The sequence below is a fragment of the Phocoena sinus genome, chromosome 19 (genome assembly GCF_008692025.1).
Source record: "Phocoena sinus isolate mPhoSin1 chromosome 19, mPhoSin1.pri, whole genome shotgun sequence".
Taxonomy (NCBI): Eukaryota; Metazoa; Chordata; class Mammalia; order Artiodactyla; family Phocoenidae; genus Phocoena; species Phocoena sinus.
The window spans coordinates 48,932,370-48,948,317 of record NC_045781.1 but is presented as its reverse complement, the minus strand read 5'-3'; the positions used below and the strand labels follow the sequence as shown (position 1 = coordinate 48,948,317).

General features: G+C 45.5%; 1 protein-coding gene across 1 annotated transcript in view; it reads left to right on the top strand.

The window, feature by feature from the left end:
- The first annotated feature begins 1,873 nt into the window (after positions 1-1,873).
- The window catches only part of ADAMTS18 (ADAM metallopeptidase with thrombospondin type 1 motif 18), a 158,559-nt gene continuing 144,484 nt past the window's right edge, over positions 1,874-15,948 (top strand). Inside the window, exons 1-3 of the mRNA XM_032614263.1 lie at positions 1,874-1,963; positions 2,057-2,147; positions 5,088-5,404. Of these exons, the coding sequence (XP_032470154.1) occupies positions 1,874-1,963; positions 2,057-2,147; positions 5,088-5,404 (498 nt within the window). The remainder of the gene's footprint in view (positions 1,964-2,056; positions 2,148-5,087; positions 5,405-15,948) is intronic.

Sequence of the window (15,948 nt, the reverse complement as noted above, 5' to 3'; positions counted from 1 at the left end):
CCACTTATAAAGGGCTCAGAAGAACATTCACTTCATCCTTGCGATGCTTTTGCTATATTGTGCTTAACTCCCGTTTTACAGATTATAAAATGGAGGCCACAAGAGCTTAAACAGATTACGTCGTGAAACCCACGTGATTTGTTTAACCTAGATTTTCTCACTGTGAGGCCTTTCCAAACAGAAGCTGTGCCACCTTCTCTGCTTTTCTAGCCCCAGCTTTAGATCTTCACTGATGCATCCAGTGAAACAGACTCTGAACACACACACACACACACACACACACACACACACACACCCCTTAAATCTAAGTTTCTTACATGCTTCACCCACAGCCCACAAGGTCCTGTTGACCTGGCCATCTGCTGTTTCTGTCTCTCCCTCTGGCCTGTAGGCCTTCCATCATGGCAGGTACGTTTCCTACTTCAAGACCTTCACTTACACTGTGCTCTGTCTCCGGACATGCAAGACCTCACTTCTTCCTTTCTTTATAAAACTGACCCCCTCTCTTTAGTCCTCTTTGAAATGTCAGCTCCTAACAGACATCTTACAGTTACACACCCACTCTTAGACCCCCTCCAATTAAATTAGTTTCTGCTCTTATTCTTTCTAATTTAGGACCCCATTCTTTTCCTGTAGACTATTTGTGATCATTTTGGTTCTGGTATTGTCGAGTTATCCCTTGAGGGTCTTTTCCATTAGCCTGTGAGGAGAATATATTTTGTTCATCACTGCAAACAGTGGGGATCAAAAGATCAAATAAATGTGGTGTGTAATCAGCAAGCACCCAACAGAGGGGATGCGCATTCATGGAGATGGCAGCAGTGTATGTTACGGCTCATTTCTGCACGTTGCGGGGTCTGGGGCCAGGATTCAATCTTGAGGAGCTGGAAACGCGGTCACTTGAAGAGGTGAGGCCACCGCCAGCCAGCCTGGGTTTTCACAGCTGCAGCCGGTGTCAAGGCTCTTGCTTCCAGCCCTCCAGGCCGCCTGAGATTTGCGAGTTACCGGGATTACTCTTTGGGTAGCGAGGTACTCTGGAGCCCAGCCAAGCCCGGTTTCCTCGACCTTATCAAGGGGTTAATAAGGCCCACCTTTGCAAGGAGAGGGTCCGAGGTGAGCGAGATAAAGCAGAGGAGGGCAGCTGGCCCTTTGGAGGTACTGAGAACGCTAAACACCTGGGCTGTCTCGCCAGGAGACTTGTAAAACAGAAGTCTGCACTGGCAGCGAGAGAAGTCGCGCCACTCACCTGAGTGCCGCCCTGCTCGGCTCATCCCTCCGTGCGCTTCAGTGACGTTTTCCCAGCCTGGCCCAGGGCGCTCTCCTCCCTCCCTCGGCGGTCGCTCCCTCCCTCCCCCTTCCTCTTCCCCAGCCTCCCCTCCCCGTGCGCCCCCTCCCTCGGAGCGGGAGCGGGGAATCCCACGCCCTTGCACCAGCCCGGGGGCTCGGACGGGCCCGGGAGCCGCTGGTCGCCAATCACCGTGCGGTGGAGAGGCGGGCGCTCGGCTCCGGCGCGCTGGAGGAGCCAGCTGGCTCTACTGGCCCCGGGAGCCTCAGACGCTCACCCCGACACAGACAGACGCACGGACGGGAGGGCAGGCGCGAACAGAATCCCCCGGCCGTCTGCGCTCGGAGGCGCGCGCCAGCCCTGGTCCGGGGCTCCCCCGTGCCGCCTCCAGGAGCCGCAGGCGGCGCTGTGCAGGCCGGCGCCGGCGGGAGGGAGGGCGCGCGAGCTGCCGGAGCCGGGGAGGCCCGGCGCGCCCGGCCCGCGATGTGAGCGGCGGCGGCTCCCACCTGGCGCCGCACCTGGAGCGCTGCGCTCCGGGGCGGCGGGGAGGATGTGCGCCGCCCGCAGCCGCCGCGCCCGCACCTGACCATGGAGTGCGCCCTCCTGCTCGCGTGCGCCCTCCCCGCCGCCCGCTCGGGCCCGCCGTGGGGGCCGGCGGGACGGGGGCGCGTGGCCAAGGCAGGTGCCCGGCGGGGAGGCGCCGATGGCGGGTGGCCGGGGACCCCAGCCCCGCCGCGCCCCTCACGCACGGTGTCACCTTTTCTCTTGCAGGCGCTCCAGCTCTGCTGCCTTTGCTGTGCGTCGGTCGCCGCAGCCTTAGCCAGTGACAGCCGAGGCGGCGGCGGCAGCGGATTAAACCACGGTTCGTATTCGCCCCCCCCCCCCCGCGCGCCCCACCGCAGAAGGGCCTCTCCAGGCACTTTGTCCTTTCTTTCCCCCCAAAGAGAGAAAGGGCAGACGAGGCCACCCCTCCCCCCCACGTGGCAGGTGTGCGCGCGTCCTGGAAACGGTTCCTGTTTGGAGAGGGGGATGTGGCCCGGACTCTGAACTTATCGGAAGAATCAGTGCCTCAAGCTGCAAGTCACATAAATGAGAAAACAATACTTGCCCTCGTTCACAGACGGCTGGTTTAAAAAAAAAAAAAAAAAATCCGTGCTGCGGTGAGAAATTAGAAAGTGAGTGGACATTGACTAGGTAGCTGATATCAAAGGGCACCTTCCTCATCTCCTTCCTCTTCCGGCAAAGGACATGCCCCCTTCTTCCCCCATCTTCTTTCCTCCCCCATCTTTCCTCTCCCCCATTTTCCTTCCCCCCCCCTTCACTCCTGTCCCCTTTCTCCCTTTCCTTCCTTCTTTCTCCCTTTTCTCTTCCCTCGTATCATTGATTCCCAAAGATCACTTTTAGAGAGAGGAAAGCAGGTAGCCTCTGGTGGGGGGGGGCGGGGGGTTTTGCTTTATCTTCTTTGAAGTTCCCTCGCTTCAAACTTCCAGAACACTCTTTACTTCTGTCATTTATTAACTTCTCCCTGGCACCTGGAAGGAAAATCCTTGTTTCCATTGTTCCCATGGGCTACTGGAGAACAGCTGATTCCTGATCCAAGGTTTCTATAGCAAGACCTTGATGTCTAGCCGGGGTTTTATCATTTTTTAGTCTTGCAGGCTTATCTCCTCCTCTCAGGGGACCAGGGATCATACTGGGGAGAGGGGGGATGGCAGAGTCATGGAGAAAGGCTGTGCCACCAGGGAGTGGGTGAGTGAGGGGACAGGGGAGAGCCAGGAACTTGCCCTTGAGAAATTCGCCTTTTGTCCAACCAGAAAAGCTGGCTGCAGTTTCTAAAACAAGCCCTCATTGTTTCATCGGGGCCAAATGGCTGGAGGTCCCCTCCATTCCAGCTACCACCTGTAAGGACCTCATCTTTAGGTAGTCCCTGAGCCGATTAATCAGATCACTCACTGCGGGGGCCCTGACTGCCCCTCTTCCCATCAAGGACTGAATATTACCATCAGCCTGCTTGTTCATTCTCCCCTTGGAAACAAACTAGTAGCAGGTGTCTGGGTGGGGGGCTTTGCAGGCTGATCCTGCAGACCGCTGGCTGGGTAAGGCTTCTGCGTGTTCTCCCAGCTAAGAGCAGGCAGAGTTTCAGATGGCTTTGGTCAAGGAGGTAAGAATCAGCTTACAGAGACTGTGTCTGAGCACACGTCAGGGATGGTTTTCACAATTAGATTTTAGTATGGGGGAGGGAGAAGGTGTTTGTCCCTAAGAAAAAGCTGTGTTTAATCAAAAGCCACATACCAGGAAGATGGCATAGTAGCAATTTTTAAGAGAAGAGAAATCATGTATATCCCGCTCAACGTTTTTAAGGTTAAGAGAAAAACATTTTTTTCAATTGCTTTTTAATATGCATGTCAATTAGATAGTATTTCTAGTTAAAGGAGTGAAGAAGAAAGTGGGGGAGAACGGCAAGGACATTGTAAGAATGAATTTCTCAAGCAATATGAGTAACAGATGGTTCATACACAGAACATAGTTGAAAATTATTGTCATATTGGGATTTTTTAAAAAAAATGTAGGACCAATTAGAATATCACTCGTTGATCCCTGCTAGCTACAGGGCTTCTGTTCATTCCTTAGCTTTTTTCTTTCTTTTCTCTTCTTGTTTTTTTTTTTTCTTTTTTCTTTTTTCCGGTTGTTGACTATTTTGGGAAAAGGGAAATTCCTCTTGCTTTTCCTCCTCCAGTAACCAAGGACCCAAGTGACTCAAGCATGCCTCTTGGTTATTCAGAATCTTTCTAAACACGGTCCAAATTAGTTTCCCATTCTGTGCCTAGAAAGTGGAAATACAGAGCGTTTTTTAATGCGCAGAGGGCATATTCCAGATCATCTTGTGGGATGATACTTTTCAGTTTCAATGTCGTGTGATAGAAAACAGTTGGCTAGCCTCGTTTTTTCAAGCAGCAAATTGTTTAACTTCTCTTCTCTGGGACAAGCAGTAATTAGCGCTGCTCTAGGGAGCAACGGTGAAGGTATTTTTAAACACGTCTTTCCAGGTGTCCCCTGATCTGACACGCCCCCACCAACATGTCTGAGCAATTTTCAGCAACAGACTGTAGTGGGAAGTTCTGACAATTTCGAGGCGTTTTTATGTATCCACTCTATTTTATGCTTACAATTAAATGGAATTGTCCCAGGGAAAGCTCGTTTGTAAAACGCTGAGTGATACAAGTGCTGGAGTTTTATTATCACATATAATTAATATTGGAAACATAACACTACAGTTACTTGTTAATTACCTGAGAATTCATCTCAGGTTACTCAGTGCTGTGAGTTACATTTGAAATTTAAACTCTGTCCCCCCCCCCCACCCCAATGCTCCCAATGTAGTTTAAGCACAAAGGTATCATCTTGGAAAAAAGTGTTCCTTTCTTGGCTTTGTGGGTTTTATAGTTATTAATACCGTCTCCCCCAAATCAATTTTTATGTATGGATGACTCTATGACTAATATATAAAAAGTCCATCTCTCTCTGCAGACCATGAGAGTTGTGGCATTTTCCAGAAACATTCTTGACGTTCAACAAGATGGTGCTTGACTTTTAGTTTCCGTAGGAATTGCTGTGGCAGAGCTAATTGTCAAGATCACACAATTCTCCTTGTCATGAGCTGCTCTGAATTACATGTAGTTTAGGTGCGTGGCCATAGAACAAGTATCTTTCAGCTGTGTGTTGCTCTTTGCCAGCCTTTTGGAAAGGGACCCTCGGGCACTTGGGGCTGTGGGTGCTGACAGCGAAACCTTTCCCATTGCAGATTACGTCTTTGTCACGCCGGTAGAAGTGGACTCGGGCGGGTCGTATGTTTCACACGACATTTTGCACAGCGGCAGGAAGAAGCGGTCGACGCAGAGTGCCAGCAGCTCCCTGCATTACCGATTTTCAGCATTTGGACAGGAACTACACTTAGAACTTAAGCCCTCGGCAATCTTGAGCAGTCACTTTATCGTCCAGGTACTTGGAAAAGATGGTGCTTCAGAGACTCGGGAACCCGTGGTGCCAAGATGTTTCTATCAGGGATTTATCAGAAACGACAGCTTGTCCTCCGTCGCTGTGTCTACATGTGCCGGCTTGGTAAGCACCCCCTACTCCCTCTTTCCTGTGTTTTGTATAACTGGAATGAACAGATGTCTGCAATCCTAAGTGCTCTTGCAGCCAACTCCACACATTCACACTGTCAGCTTTGATACGTATAATATTCTCAATTGAATTAATCTAATCTGCTCCCAGAAAAAGAAAATCTATCTAAAAGAACTTTAATTACCATTTAGAACGTTCTTTTGATGTTTAATGGTCTGGGCCTCTTCATTTTCCATGTTTGAGACGATCCCCCAAGGAAATTAATTTGATGGATGCCATTCGCTTTGGAAAGTCTTGAGAGACCAGGCTTTATATAAATCCAACAAGCTGCGTGCCTCTACAGTGCTTTGAAACAGGGAAAACTGTATTTAATGCAAAAGTGTGTTCACTGCCCTGGGAAGCCCAACCTTCCCTGTGGAAGGGAGGCCTCTTGTTTTCTTTCGACTAATCTGTTCATGTTGTCCTGCTCACATAAGGCGTCCTTTCTGAGTGTGATGTGGTGTGTTCAGGGGCTGGTGGGATTAAGTGTGGCATCCAGGAAGGCAGGACACTTAAAAAGATTTGGGACAAGCGTTGTTTCCTCTTGTGTAATCCTCAGCTGTTGGGCTCGGGATCAAGAATATTGGTATAAAGGATGCTTGTCTCAGAATTCAGTCATCTGTGAGACAATAAATGGTGATCTGGGTTGATTTCATCTTGTGTTGCAATTGAGAAGTGTCTGTAACTGACAGAAGAGTTTGTGTGTGTTGAGACACACCATGGTCATGCTGTGGCGTGGCTAGAAGAAGGAAAATGTGAGAAAGCCCAGCTGAGGGTGTAGTTAGTGTAATGTACGGAATACATCGTGATTGAGCAAGAGAGAGGGGGGCTTAGGCGCTGGCGAGTGAAGACTCCCATGTTCTTGGCTAGCTGAAACTTTATTATTTAACCTGTTTGTTTTCATACTGTGACTTGACATGTAGTTAAAATCTTTTATCACAACCAGAGTTATGATATTTTTTCGTATGGTCTTTAAACTATAGAGTGAAGCAAAGATTTAACAATTCCTGGCTGAGCTGGATCTGTTTAAATGAACAATATGGCTTACTAGTGACCTATATGTTCTATGATAGTTACACGCACCTAAGCAGCCCACACACACGTGAATATATCTTGTTCTTGTTGTTTGGTTGGTTTGGTTGTCATGAGTCTCTTGCTCGTTTGGGAACGTCCCCCTCTTTTCCCTCTCTCCTGTCTATTCCAGTATCCTTATGTCTTCAGAAGGAGGTTAGGCCCTCCATCACAGTGGCTTAAACTATCCCATTCCAGATACCCCAGTGGTGAAGAGTAGTCTGTCCAAGTTCATCTTTCATACCAGCCCTTACTAGTAGGACCGTGGGCAAGTTATGAATCTCTCTGTGTCTTAGTGTCTCTCTCCCTCTACAATGGGAATAACAAGGGGGTTTACAGCACCGTGGGGATAAAGTGACTTCCTACATGGGAAGTGCTACGGCAGCTCTTGGAAGGAGCTTAGTCTCCCCGTGGTTAACGCGGTCAATATTCCACTTTCTGTGAGTGATAGGAAATCTGACCAATTATCCCATATTCATAGATGTCAGGTTGTTTCTCCTAAGAAGGAGATTCACTTTTGAACGGGGAATGACCACTTAACACATAGAATGAGGCAAGTTAAAAAGTTCCATCTTTGGGCTGAAGGTGAAAGAAGTCATTGGCAACCACATCTGCCCGTGTATAAGGCCGATGTAATATTTTTTCTTTGCGTACCAATCTGATTTTTGTTTGCTTTTATCTTTTTAATTCAATTTTTATTTTATATCGGACTGTAGTTGATTTACAATGTTGTGTTAGTTTCAGGTGTACAGCAAAGTGACTGAGTTATACATATACATACACATATATGCATTCTTTTTCAGATTCTTTTCCCGTGTAGGTTATTACAGAATATTGAGTAGAGTTCCCTGTGCTCTACAGTAGGTCCTTGTTGATTATCTATTTTATATATAGTAATGTGTATATGTTAATCCCAAACTCCTAATTTATCCCTCCCCCCCACCTTTCCACTTTGGTAACCATAAGTTTGTTTTCAAAGTCCGTGAGTCTGTTTCTTGTTTGTAAATCAGTTCATTTGTATCGTTTTTTTAGATTCCACATATAAGCAAAATCATATGATATTTGTCTTTCTCTGTCTGACTTACTTCACTTAGTATGATCATCTCTGGGGCCATCCATGTTGCTGCAAATAGCGTTTCATTCTTTTTTATAAGGCTGTTATAAATTGAAATCATGAAACTCACAATCTGTTCCTACTTTTCAACAAGCCAGCCACATATACTTAATTAACTTTAGTTCTGTAGGCCTCAGTTTCCTCTCCTGAGCCATGTGAAATTATTTCTAAGACCACGGCCATCTCTAGGCATCTGACTCCAATTATCCAATTGTTTGGGCCCATGGGGCATGGGGTAGGGAGAGGATCAAGCTTATCCCCCTTGCATTACCCACCTCCCCAAGTCCCTGCCGAACAGCAGCAAAATACAGACACAGCCATCCTCAATCAAACAATAAGAAAAATAAAACAAGGAAGAGGGCAAAGCCACAAATGAGAAGCTGAGACACTGCTCTGTGTTCACGCCTGTAACTTCTATTGAGGTATAATGTATATACAGAAAAGTGCAAAAATGTATGTACAGAAAAATGCAAAAATCGTGGAGTACAGCCTAGTGAATTTTTACAAAGTTCACACCGCTGTAACCAACAACCAGACCAAACAGGGCGTTACCAGTGTCCCAGAAGACCCCCACCTGTCCACCAGAAGTAACCACTGTCCTAATTTGTAACATAGCTTAAGTTCGCCTATTTAAAAATTTTTTACCTAAGAGACGGTCATACAATAATTCCTCTGTATGAATATTCTACGTTGTTTCCATCTAATTGTTGGTGGCATTTAAATTGTTTCCAGTTTGGGGCTGTTAGGAGGAGTAATACTAAACGTTCTCGTCTATGCCTTTTGGTGAGCTTATGGACACATTCTGTTGGAAACATACCAAAGACTGAAGTTGCTGGGTCATAGGTTAATATATATGTTTTCCCTAAAGCAAAATAGCGAGCAGTGTGGTCAGTGTTCGTCTGTTGGTTTTGCAGCTAGCCCTTATACAGGCAGCACTCACCCTAAGCAGGGAGAGTGGCACCACCCAGCTCCTTCCCCAGGAACTGCACTTACCGCTCTTTTCCTAGATTCAGCCAAACAGCTTTTCAGAGTGGTTGCACTAATTTACACGGCCATCAGCAGTGTATAAGAGTTCCAGTTGCTCCAACATTCTCATCAACACTTGGCTGTTGTCTGTCTTTTCCATTTTTGCCACTCCCATTGATGGATGTGAAGCAGTATCACACAGTGGGTTTAGTTTGCATTGTTCTGATGGTTAATGAAGTTGAGTATCCTTTCTTATGCCTACTGGCCACTTGTATACCCTCTTTTGTGATATCATATATGGACAAGAAGTATTATACAGGTTTTCCCTGTTATCTGAAAGTAGAGCGTCCCTATGAAGTCTTTCGTAAGCCAAAATGACAAAAGCAAAGAAGCAATTACCTTAGGACACATCTTGGCAATGAATGCACAAAATAAATTGACATAAAGCACAAGTGCTCACAGACATAGTTCAGAGCTACAGTGGCTTGATGCAGAGATTCTTAGTGCAGTTCCTGGGGAAGGAGCTGGGCGGTGCCACTCTCACTGCTTAGGGTGAGCACCGCCTGTATAAGGGTTAGGTGCAAAACCAACAAACACTGACCACGCTGATTGCTATTTTGCTTTGGTTTTCTTTTCCATAAAAACGAAAATCCTCTTCGTATTTCTTTTGGTTAGCAAAAACCAGGTGCTAATTGGGTTTTTCGTAAAAGCGAAGTGACATAAAGCAAACTTGCGAAAGTGGAGGACTCCTGTATATGCTTTCAGCCCAAACTGTGGTGCTTTTTCCTTTCTTTGTGAAGAGAAACAAGGCTTCTGAGCAAAAACACCTTTGCCAGCTTAGCATCTTTGATATCATGGCTTTGCATCTCTAACGATGCATTGACCTGCATATGAAACACTGTTGAATAGCAGTAGTGAACCCTGGGAAATCACTTGAGGCTCCACATTGAGGAATCTCTTCTCTAGGCCCATTGAGAGATGGGGATGGAGGAAAATCATCACTCCACGAGGAAGAATTTTTCCTTCTAGCTACCCAGAACCCATGAACACTGCTCACCTTCTTTGGTCAGACAGGGGGTTCCTAAAGTGAATTAGCAAGTGCTGTAATGCAGACGTAGTGGATAGAATAGTGGATGATTCAAGGCTTCAGGAGACGGGCAGGTCTCTGACATGCTTGGTGGACGGGCAGGTCTCTTACACGCGTGTCAGTTCACAAGCCAGAAGAGATAAACGACTCTTCTGGCACGAATACAGAAACTGACATGAGGTGAAGGAGACTGAGATGAATCTTCTTTCATCTGAAGTGTCTCCATTGGTGTTTCCCCGAGACGGGTGCTGGCAACTGGCATCAGAGTGACTTTCAAGGTTCTAGCAATTTCCTAGTGTGCATCAGTGTGTATTAAAAAAAGTGAGAAGTCCCCTTTAGATAATAGAGTACTGACAGGAAAGCTAACCATTAACTTGACTTGTTAGGGAAACTCCAAGAGCAAGCGAGAGAGGGTGGAGGGGTTCTAATAGTGAAATATATTTGCATACATACATATTCCGGTTAGGATTTCTCCGGCAGGGAATTCAGTAGTTCAGAATTAAACTATACTCGAAATAGTCTCTTAAAATGTACCCCCCACACACGATGGGTCTCATTTTATTCAGGAGTTAAGTAGGCAGTTATTTACTTGGAATAATCCATCAAACAGGAGTTGCAAACTTCCACGAGTGAATCCTGCCTCCTGTTATGTCTGGAGGGGGTGTTCTTTAAAATTTTTATTGGCGTATAGTTGCTTTACAATGTTACGTTAGCTTCTACTGCAGAGCAAAATGAATCAGCCATACCTGTACATATATCCCGTCCCTTTTGGATTTCCCTCCAATTTAGGACACCACCGTGCATTAAGTAGAGTTCCCTGTGCTCTACAGTATGTTCCCATCAGTTGTCTGTTTTATACATAGTATCAATAGTGTACATGTGTCAATCCCAATCTCCCAATTCCTCCCACCCCTCTCCTTTCCCCCTTGGTATCTGTACATTTCTTCTCTATGTCTGTGTCTCTATTTCTGCTTGGCAAATTAGGTCATCTATAAAATTCTTCTAGATTCCACATATATGCATTAATATACGATATTTGTTTTTCTCTTTCTGACTTACTTCACTCTGTATGTCTCTAGGTCCATCCACGTCTCTACACATGACCCGATTTCGTTCCTTTTTATGGCTGAGTAATATTCCATTGTATATATGCACCACAGCTTCTTTATCCATTCCTCTGTTGACGGACATTTAGGTTGCCTCTGTGACTGGCTATTGTAAATAGTGCTGCTGTGAACATTGGGGTTGCACGTGTCTTTTTGAATTATGGTTTCCTCTGGGTATATGCCCAGTAGTGGGATTGCTGGGTCGTATGGTAGTTCTATTTTTAGTTTTTTAAGGAACCTCCATACTGTTCTCCATAGTGCCTGTATCAATTTACATCCCCACCAACGGTTCCCTTTTCTCCACAGCCTATCCAGCATTTGTTTGTAGATTTTTTGATGATGGCCATTCTGACCAGTGTGAGATGATAAATCATCGTAGTTTTGATGTGCATTTCTCTAATGATTAATGATGTTGAGCGTCCTTTCACGTGTTTGTTGGCCATCTGTGTATCTTCTTTGGAGAAACGTCTATTTAGGTCTTCTGCCCATTTTTGGATTGAGTTGGTTTTTTTGATATTGAGCTGCATGAGCTGCTTGTATATTTTGGAGATTAATCCTTTGTCAGTTGCTTTGTTTGCAAATATTTTCTCCCATTGTGAGGGTTGTCTTTTCGTCTTGTTTATGGTATCCTTTGCTGTGCAAAAGCTTTTAAGTATTTTTTTGTGTGTGGTTTGTTTGTTTTTTTGCTGTATGCGGGCCTCCGGCCCCTCCCACTGCAGAGCACAGGCTCCGGACGCGCAGGCCCAGCGCAGGCCCAGCGGCCATGGCTCACGGGCCCAGCCGCTCTGCGGCATGGGGGATCCTCCCAGACCGGGGCGCGAACCCATGTCCCCTGCATCGGCAGGCGGACTCTCAACCACTGCGCCACCAGGGAAGCCCCTGCTTTTAAGTTTTTTAAATTTTGAATGCCTTTCAACAGGAACAAGCTCTCTCCAGCTCACCACTGCCCCCTATGCCTGGCTGCCTTACACCCTGTGAAGGTTATGTAGGTTTGCAGAACTTTGTCCCAGAATCTCAGGGTTGCCGATGAGCCCAATCTAATCACTCTCTGTCATGCACTTTCTTTTGACCATACCCAGCATCTCCTTGACCACCACGTTGATGAAACTGTCATTACATCCAGGAAGCCTATGCCATTGTCAGGAGACTCTTCATCTTGATGTTGAACTACATACAACCTGCCTTCTTATGACTTTCACCTGTATTTCTTAATTTCGTTGTCTGGGATGCTAGGACAAACCTTTGTCTTTCTTCCTACCTACTAGGAGATCTCAAAGACCCTTTTGCCCCCATTTTTTCTACCTCAGCATTCCTTTTTCAGGAAGACAGTAATTTTCAGAGTGTGGTCAGCTGGATTAGCTTAACTTGAGGTGTTGAAAATGTCAATATCTCTACATACAACAGAAGGTCAGGGAGGCTGGGCCCAGGAGTATGTATTTTTAATTTTCCAAGTGATTCTAATACGTATTAACATTAGAGAACCATTGGATTAAGACATTGGACATATAGGCAAGTTTTTCTTTCTTAATTGCTGTTGGTTTGACAGACTGAGCCGATTTCTGCAACTTAGTAGAAATGTCACATTTGGAGAACTGACCGGAACGATACATTGAATGACTGTCATTCAAGTATTGACGGGCTTCTGTTATGTCAGGCACTGTTCAGGGCACAGGGTGGAAGAAGCTGCAAGCAGGGTGGATGCTGTATTCCGTGTCACTGGATTTCATTCTAAGGAAGCAATGGAGTGGTGATATTAGACCGAGAAATGCTATTTTATTCTGAACCAGGCTGTGATTCCACGGAGCCCTGGAACAAAACGTTCATGGAGTATGGTTTTAGGTTAGGATGTTAACAACTCAGAAATGTCCTATGTTAAAGACATTTGCTTATCTCTGTTTAAAAAGTTTCCCTAACTTATTTGACTGTGGAAACTCTTTTTCAAGGAACCTCTCTTCATAGTCTGGTAGTGACAAGAAAATCAGCAAAGCGCTAATTCCCAAAAGAGGTACTATAATATTATGTATTGGTTTCTAACTAAGAGGTATTCCAGCCATAAAAGGGTTTTATGACCCTATAAGTGGTATCCTGGTCATACATTCCGATAGAATTCGGGGAAGTTTTATTAAGCAAGTGTCTTTGCTCTAATACATTTCCCACCTTCTAATGTGCATTATTGTGAAGCTCCAAGCGGTGGGATTTTGATACTAATTTGACTGCTTCCCCATCCCCTCTTTTAAGCCATGCTTCCATCCACAACTTGCCCAGGGTTCCATGGTTCACCATGAAAGAACGATTCTTAGGTCTGAGATTATTTGTACTTTATTGGTACCAGATGAATCCAGTTACCGCGTACGTCTTCCGGTTGGGAAAACGCACCTCTTGCTTAAACTCTGGACACTCAGCTCCAATGCGAAGATCAAAGCAAGAGGCATGCAAAAATGCCACCCATATAGCATTTGTGCCCAGATCTGTGAGACGTGGGTGCTTTACCTCTGATTAATCACCTCAGCAGGGGGCCCAGCTGGCGGGAGTGGTAGAGAGCTGTGCTGTTCCTTTGGCATCTTCTGTCCAGTCTCTGATTAGGATCCAGCCTCAGCATCACATCAGGGGCTCAGAGTGGAATACGTACCACGAAATCCCTCCAGCCTTGACTGCCCGATGCACCGTCCAGTTTTGTCACTTGGTTTTCCTTCCTTTCCTTTTGCTTTGTCTGGAACAATTAAACCATAAGTGGTGTTTCTCTTCCATGGCTGGCTGCCCTGATGTCCCCATTGTCTCTTTCTTAGTGGTGGCCTTTTCGGACTCTGACGGCAGGGACCCATTCTCCCGAGAGCCCAGGTCCCTGAAAGGAGCTTTGGTAGCAGTTGGTTTCAGTAGGCAGTAGGGGAACACTTTGATCTCCTTTTTTTCAGAAGTATTTTATGACTCAGAAAGCTCCGCCATTGAGTTGTCTGTTGCTGGTCGCTGGCTGCCCGGTAGTCTTTAGAAAGATTTCCATTCATAAAAGGGCTGAAGTTAAATGACCTTAGTCCAGACAGGCAGAAAGAACGCAGGCTCTCCTGCTTTGTGGGGCCTCGTTAACCAGCAGAGGTTTGCTGCGTGACACACACCCCCTTGGCACTTTTTGGTCACTTGACAGGATCACGTGAGGTTAAGGATTAGACTGGGTTCTATTTACAAGTTTTTGGACACAGGCTGACCCAAATCAGAGATGTTTCCTTAGGTTATGCCTTGTTTCATCAAGGGTAAAAAGATTTTTTTTTTTTCCTCTTTCCTGTATGCTCCTTTCAGACATGATGTGTGAAGATGATTATTTGCTCATAACAACACTTTTAGCAAAATGCCAGGCAGTCTTTTTTTAAAAAAAATTGCCAAGGTGTTCTGATGACGGGATTTATGATGTACACTAAAGTGGAAATGCCTTTGAACTTAGCTTTCAGTCTCCAATCCTAAGTTTTGTTTTTAATCACTAAAGACTCTTTTAAAAACAATTACAAAGAAAAATCTAAAATATCAAGATTCATCATTTTGGAAACTGTGTAAAGTATCTTGTGAGTTTTATAGATATTTTGACTGTGTCGTGTTTCCTGAGTACCAGTGTCTCTCTAGAAAAATTCAGTTCTCTGTGAAGACTAGGAAGGGTGTTGTATATTGAACTAGTTCTTTGTGTTATTTTGATATTTAAAACAAATGTAAAGTTCTTTCATCCTAATAAAGCATATCTAGGTTTCATTGAACAAAAAAACAAACAGAAAACCCCACCAAGGTTCTTGCCAGAGAGCGGGACCCCCAGGCTGATTTGAAGGGTGCTCTCATGGGAGGGTGAAAGGCTGATCCTTTCTCCCCATGCTCTATGCCTGTTAGAGGATGGCCACTGAAGCATCAGTCTCCCCAAGGGCCAGAATTGTGAGTCTTGGGCTCTGCACCTCAGTTTTCTCATCTGTAAAGAGATGAGAAATGGGCAATGGTTACTCCCTCTCTCAGGATTGTGACGAGCGATGAATGAACTCTATCCTCGATTATTCTTTTCATTGTTGTTTGTTTTTTTATTGAGTTATAGTTGGTATACAATATTATAAAGTTACAGATGTTCTATATAGTGATGTACGATTTTTAAGAGTCATACTCCATTTATAATTATTATAAAATACTGGCGGGCTTCCCTGGTGGCGCAGTGATTGAGAGTCTGCCTGCTAATGCGGGGGACATGGGTTCGTGCCCCGGTCCGGGAGGATCCCACGTGCCGCGGAGCGGCTGGGCCCGTGAGCCATGGCTGCTGAGCCTGTGCGTCTGGAGAGACCACAGCAGTGAGAGGCCCGCGTACCGCAGGGAAAAAAAAAAAAAAAAAAAAAAAAATACTGGCTATATTCCCCATGTTATACAGTATATCCTTGTAGCTTATTTTATATGTAATAGTTTGTACCTCTTACTTTCCTACCCTTATATTGCCCCTCCTCCTTCTCTCTCCCCACTGGTAACCACTAGTTTGTTCTCTGTATCTGTGAGAGTTTACTTCTTTCCGTTATATTCACTAGTTTGTTGTAGTTTTTAGATTCCCTGTGTAAGTGATACCATACAGTATTTGTCCTTCTGTGTCTGACTTACTTCACTTAGCATAATACCCTCCAAGTCCATCCATGTTGCTGAAAATAGCACAATTTCACTCTTTTTCAGTAGTATTCCATTGTGTGTGTGTGTGTGTGTGTGTGTGTGTGTGTAGATACACACACACACACATCTTCTTTATCCATTCACCTGTTGATGTACATTTAGGTTGCTTCGGTATCTTGGCAATTGTAAATCATGCTACTGTGAGCACTGGGGGTGCGTGTATCTTTTTGCATTACTGTTGTTGCTTTCAGATATAGACCCAGGAGTGGAATTGCTGTGTCATATGGTAGTTCCTTGATTATTCTTGACTTTGGTCTCTGAGAGGGTCTAGGAAGGAAAGGGTAATTGAAGCTCCTGCCCTGGAGCCTTTTCAAGCTCGTCAGAACAGGAAATGAGCCCTTGGATGTTGGCAGTCATCCTGGTGAGAGTCCTGGGGGTTTTCTGGGGGAAGGTAACCACTACTTGATCAACTGTGAAGACATAAAATGAGAGGAAGATAAAGAATCAAAGAGGAAAGAGCAAAGAAATCAGTAAAGATGAGGAT